Genomic DNA, 6,379 nt, shown 5'->3' with positions numbered 1-6,379 from the left:
CACCCCACATGACCAAAAGATAAAAAGAAACACACAATAAAAGAAAATGGAAAAATAAATGGTAAAAAGAGGCATATGACTGCAGAAGAAGATTTGATGGTTCATACCTTGCTCATCTGAGTAGTTCATATTCTGTTGGCTTGAACTAGGAATATGAGAAAGGCCATTTTGCAGATTGGATGTAAGGGCTGCTTGGCCAATCAAAGAACGGTCCTCAAGGGGAGCTAGACAATTCAAATTTTTATAAACACTACGCTTAAAGTCTTCCACCATCCGCTGGCAGTTATAAGAATATCATCAGCTTCTTAACTCTTACAGTAAGGAAACAAATAAATATCTATGTGGGATACAGAGTACAGACCTTCTGAAATACATCTAATTTGTCAATGGACTGGAAATTTTGTCCATCAAGAATTGCACCTACAAGTTCATAGATGCAGTTGAACAGAAGTACAATACTTTCTCCGGCGTTGTAGATGTACCACTCGCTGTTGTCTAACGGACAAGTGCTCACATGTTCAGTTATTTTCTCCCATATGTTGTTCCCACAAGCCAGCATCTATAATTTAGATGACACCAAAAACAAACTTTATATAGATAAAAAGTCGACTTCAGACCAAAGACAACACTCTTAATGTAATTAAGGATGACCTTACCTTACGTAAAAGAGATGGGTCAGTGACAAACAGCCGTAGGAACTCTTTCACACATGATATTCCTTCATTACTCAACCGTTTGTGTGAAGCACCATCTTTGGCAATCTTTTCCAACCGCCAGATCTCATCGTCCAAAGTGGGAGGGTAATGCTTCTTATAAGCTAAACCAAAGGAATAAGAAAATAAAACAATGTCAGTCCGATATATTACATCAAAATAATATGCGCAAAGACTGGAAATCAGTTGTACTATGAGCAACATCTCAACAAAATGGATACTCAAATCTGCATGTGGAAAGTAGAAGTGGATAATATAGCAAAGCTAAGCAAATTTCTACCCAACTGTCCTCTTCTTCCGCTTTGCAGGGTGTTATTAACAGGTTAATGGAGATAAGGGTAGGTAAAAAGAACTTACCCTCCCCACGATGATCTCTCACAGTAAAAGGCTTGCTAACTCCTTCTCTGACCCTAAATTCACCAGAGCGGTTAATCAATTTCAATCCCAACCTAAAGGTCCTGCTCTTTACCCAGCTTGAATTGTCAGTGAAGCTGATATCACCCAGATATCCCACACCATCCCTTAGCTGAATGATTAAATCTCCAGTTAATAATGGACGTTTTCCTTCTCTTGCACGAATAACCTTTTTGCTGAACTCTTCCTCACTCCAGTCTTCTAGATCGTTGGGATTAAATTCCCCATTAAGAACAACCACATCAACTTTTGCCGAAGATAACGGTCCAGATGTTATTCTCTGGTTCGAACTAGCATCATGCAAGAGAACTTTAATGGGCCTTTTGTCCCTGGATACTTTACTGCCCGTGAAAAGGGAAGAAGGGAATATATCGTCAAAAAGTAACTGAATAGCCCTAGATTGAGAAGTCTCGTCATCATTAAGTGAGGATCTGCAACAACCCAAAGAAATCCCTTTGTAAATCATTGTATACCAATATCAACCAACACATTCATGCCGATGCTTAGAGAATGGTAAGTTTATAGTTAAGAAAACAACATAATTCCTCATTGTGCAAGAACTGACCTCAGGGTAGATTGAAGTGTTCTCTCAATCTCTTCACGCACCTATCACCATTTAAGAAAACCAAGGATGATAAACATGGAAACTTTAACACAAGACAAATCAAAGTAAAAATAAATAAAACAAAATACTCCTCTCCTCTGTTGACAATAACTAATTTTAGCTTCCATATAGCAATAATTTTCAAGACTACTCCAATTGGGAATTGAACAGAAATATTTCAAGCTGTTGCCCTGTGAATGACAATTTCACTGGCACTCTGTATACCGGCAGAATTCACATGGCCTGGTACTGTCCAACAGTAATTGAACAAGGACTAAATCATATATCACTAATAACACAATCCGATAGCAATCCTCCAATCAAGATCAATCAGATGAAAGGAAAGATCACCAGGATGGAGAAGTAAACGATGAAGAAAGGAATCTTCTGAGATACATACTACAGATATTCAATGGCTGGCAAAAAGGATTAAGAAAAGGTAAAGAACACTTCGGATAGCAAGCAATCTGAGAAAACCTTGTAACTTATCAATATGCAGACAAAACTTATGGAAATGTAAAATGCAACTTGATGAACAAATGTGAAGATATCTTGTCAAATGTCAAGGAAGTCCAGGCTTTAACCTGATATTCACTAACCAAATGAACTTTTCCAATCAAAAAAGGCTCATGAGGTTTTCAAAATTTAACGAATTCTGTCCCTTTGCACAATCTTGAAGACTAAATTGTATTTCTCCTACAAACATAAAGATATAATACTAGTAGTATTTTTCTTGCTTAGCAAGTAGAATCTTACCCAGCTTCGGATTGAGGGCTCCAACCTTAGTGCAAGTTCTTGTGGAGAAGAGTAACTCCTTAACCCTGAAAAAAGCCTGTGAAAAAAAAAACACCAATCAGAACAATGCAACCCAAATTCACAAAAAACAGATGAAAGACAGAAACTTTAATCAACATACGCATTAGAAGGATGTTGGCGCTTAGATTCCCTAGGTGGAAACTCAGAGTTTTCATCATTATCCTGATTGATATTCCGTTTCTGTACCATCAAAGTCCAATTTGGGAGTGATACCAATAGTCCTGCACAATATGTTAGAAGGTAACGTTCAACTGCTAACAACTATAGTCTTATATAGAAATAATGACCCCAAAATTAGCAGGAAACAGGTAAGAAGCTTCATATATATCCAATTAATTTATATTGTCAAACACAAAGGGTGTGTAGTTCTCTTAGACATTAACACAAACACATTGTGGGTGCTATGTGTGGTTGTGTTTATTATTCAAAATTCAAACTGAAAGACTTACTTGTTTAAGTCAATGTCGTCTTCTGCATTAAAAGAAGAGAATCTTGAATAAAATATTGTTGCTTTTACTGATTAATCAAATCCACAACTTGGAACAATGGGGGCTTTCAAGATTTGAAGAAGAAGAAAAATCCAAGAAAATGACCAGAATTAGTAGGCAACGATGAATTACCTACCGCGTGAACTTAGAAAAATACAAGGAAAGTTTAGTTACAAGAATATAGAGGATCTAATCAACCCAAACTTTGTGGAACTGCCGCTAGACACATAATCAATGCACGCGTGTTTGCGACTCCTCGTTATATATTATTTCCTCCGTTCAATAATAGCTATCGACTATATTATTACATTTTTCAAGATATTATATTTATTTTATTCAAAGTGTAGTATAATAAAATTACCTTTCTATTTAGAGTTGTTCAAAATCGAACCGAAACCGATAACCTGAACCCAAAAAAAGTTATTGGGTTATTGGTTGCAGTTTTATTTTTTTTGTTATCAGTTCTTAACGGTTTGAAGTTTTTTCTTAACGGGTTAACCGATAACCCGATACTAACTTAAATAATTGTATTTATATCATTTTGTATATAAAGTGTTTGGCTTAGAGTTTGGTTTCCTACTTTTATTTTTTATTGTCTCAAACACTTGGTTATTCTACAATGTAAAAGTGTTTGTTTTTTAGCAAAATATAACTTGTGAACTCATGTGCATTGTTTATTTGGTTTGTCACCTTGTTTCTAAGTGATTTTCAATGTTCCTTTTTTTGTGTCAAATCTTAAAACGGTTAAACCGATAACGATCAAAAACCGATAAACCAATAACTAATAAGTTAATATTTTTATGGTTCTATAACGGTTTAGCATCTCTATAAAACGATAACCAATAAGCCAAACAGATAAACTTCAAAATCGAACCAACCGATATGCAACTCGACTTCTGTTTATAATTTCTTAAGAAATGTGCAAAGTCAATAATGAACAAGTATTGTTGGACATAAGGAGTAGTTATTCATTTTGTTAAGATATAATGCGGGTATTAGTGCCATAAAGTATAAAAGTAAAATAGAAAAAAATACATTAATTTTATTTTGATTTTGTAAATTAACAAGTAACTTGAGATAATAATTTACACGGATCTGACTTCCCTCCATTTCGTCAAGTGCACGTCTAGATGAGAGACATGTGTATTATTTAAAATTTATTTAAAATTTAAAGGTCAAGATTATATTATATTAATAAATATCATAACCATAGTTAAGTCAACTAATTTTAGAAAACTATTCTCCAAATTTGGTAAGAATTACAATATATTCTTAAATAAGACACATATTTCTCGTCTAGACGTGCACATGACGAAATGGAGGAAAGGAGTAATGGAGAGGAGCCGGATCCATAATTTACAGTAAGATGGACAACTAATGTGGGGAAAGGAGAGTATTAATAATATTATGATAAAATAAGGGTGTTTAGGTTACTTTCATCAAATTATATTAATTTAATAGGATAAAAATATATTTAAAAAAATATATATTACATGTTCTTTTAATCGAGTTATTTTTTTAATCGTGATATCCATTTTAGTTTAGGTGCACCTCGATTGATTTCACGGAATATTTATAACCGCTCACCAGGAACCAACTCATTTCATTGACCATCATATCATATTCTTGGTTCAACCTACTTCGTTGATCATAAGTGTCCTTGTGTTAGTTGAATGTTATTACAAACATTGGGTTGGATGCTTAAAAAAATCTAAATATTGATCGTAATTTTAAAAAAAATAATTTAAGAGATATTTAAAGTTGCTACGTCATTAAATAGTTAACAAAAATTGTAATTTTAGTTTAAATTATTAGAAAATTAACCAGGTAAAATTGGATGACCAAACTAATCAGACAAAATTGAATTATATCTTTAAATTAAATAAAAATAAAAATTAAAATTAAGTGATTTTGATGGCCATAAACGGACTATTCAGACATTCATATATGGACTATACATGTATGTTTATAAATAAGTGATATTTTAAGTAGAATTTTTTGTAATTACATAGTTCAAATAAAAAATATCTAATGAAATGAACATGAATTTGGTCATTTTCAAATCTTTAGTCCATATATGAAAGTCTATCAATAATCAACCATACATAAGAAACCCATGATCATACATTAATCATGAAAACTATGCAAGTCTTTCTATATTTGAATTTTGATCTTAAAACACCATATTTTCTTAAATTTTGTGATTGAAACATTAGATAAAAACCAACGCGTTTGGTAATGAAGACGACCAACCAGCGTGAAAGAGACTAACAAATTTGAATCCTAACAAAAAAGTCTTGATGTAAACTATAAAGTAAATATAACAATTTTTTTAAAAAAATTGAAGTACAATAATAAAATCAAAATTTCCACTCCAATGAGGGGGAAAAAATAAAAAAGTACTTAGCAGTACTTAATTAAGTAATAAACACAAAAACTAACGCCAATGACAAGACCGGAGATTAGGATGCTTTGTTTTCTTGTTATACAACAATAACAATAATATATACGGTGTATTTACATCAGTGAAGTTTGAAAAAAGTAAAATGTACCAAAACCTTACTTCTATCGTGTAGATATAGAAATATTGTTTCTAATAGATTCTCAGTTTAAGATAAACACATTTTTGAAGCAATTTGAAATAGGGAATACAAAAATCAAAGCAACAAAAACAACATAACGTGAAATAGAAGCAACCATAACGTACAACAGAAGGAATAATAATGTCTATAAAATAATGTGATAATCAAAACACACATAAAAAAGAAGATAATAATCAAAATCGAAAAATAAGAAACTACAAAAATAATATTAATACCAATGATAAGAAAGAAGGTCCAAGTACAATCATCATTTTTTTTCCGCAAGAAATTGAATGAACATTCAACTGTTAATTACTAACCATCTAACATAATTCGTAATTTTCAAACTCTCCTATCTTAGGTCATGTTTTTAGTAGGTTCAATATGTGTTATGTTTTATCTAATTATTTCATTATAGTGATAAACTAATGTGTGACACAATTAATCCAAGATTCGATTTTTTTTCTATTAAAAGCCAAGTATATCAGCATCATTGTCGACACGACTACACATACACCAAAGACCAATGAAAGGAACTTTGTCATTGTTTTATTGAAACTAGAAATAAAACCAATTGAAAAGAGACACGCCTTATTGTTTTTGGATTATGAATTTGTTGAGTAAACTTTTTCACCAAGCTACTAATATTTTCTTGGAAAATTCAAGGTTTTGCATATTCTTGGAAGTTGTGTACTTCTCTTTTGTCTATGTGGAAATATTAACATTGTTTGCTCATATTTATGTCATGTGAATTTTGTCCCT

At 32.2% G+C, this 6,379-nt stretch overlaps 1 protein-coding gene across 1 annotated transcript in view; it reads right to left on the bottom strand.

Moving 5' to 3' along the window:
* The window catches only part of LOC125851220 (calmodulin-binding protein 60 B-like), a 4,726-nt gene extending 1,389 nt beyond the window's left edge, over nucleotides 1–3,337 (bottom strand). Inside the window, exons 1-8 of the mRNA XM_049530996.1 lie at nucleotides 2,997–3,337; nucleotides 2,648–2,768; nucleotides 2,488–2,563; nucleotides 1,693–1,733; nucleotides 1,071–1,558; nucleotides 657–817; nucleotides 362–559; nucleotides 108–276 (exon numbers count right to left, since the gene is read on the bottom strand). Of these exons, the coding sequence (XP_049386953.1) occupies nucleotides 108–276; nucleotides 362–559; nucleotides 657–817; nucleotides 1,071–1,558; nucleotides 1,693–1,733; nucleotides 2,488–2,563; nucleotides 2,648–2,736 (1,222 nt within the window). The 5' untranslated portion in view covers nucleotides 2,737–2,768; nucleotides 2,997–3,337. The remainder of the gene's footprint in view (nucleotides 1–107; nucleotides 277–361; nucleotides 560–656; nucleotides 818–1,070; nucleotides 1,559–1,692; nucleotides 1,734–2,487; nucleotides 2,564–2,647; nucleotides 2,769–2,996) is intronic.
* Between the last annotated feature and the right edge of the window lie 3,042 nt (nucleotides 3,338–6,379).

Source organism: Solanum stenotomum, chromosome 1 (genome assembly GCF_019186545.1).
Source record: "Solanum stenotomum isolate F172 chromosome 1, ASM1918654v1, whole genome shotgun sequence".
In the NCBI taxonomy this organism is placed as follows: Eukaryota; Viridiplantae; Streptophyta; class Magnoliopsida; order Solanales; family Solanaceae; genus Solanum; species Solanum stenotomum.
This window is presented reverse-complemented; position numbering and strand designations above follow the sequence as displayed.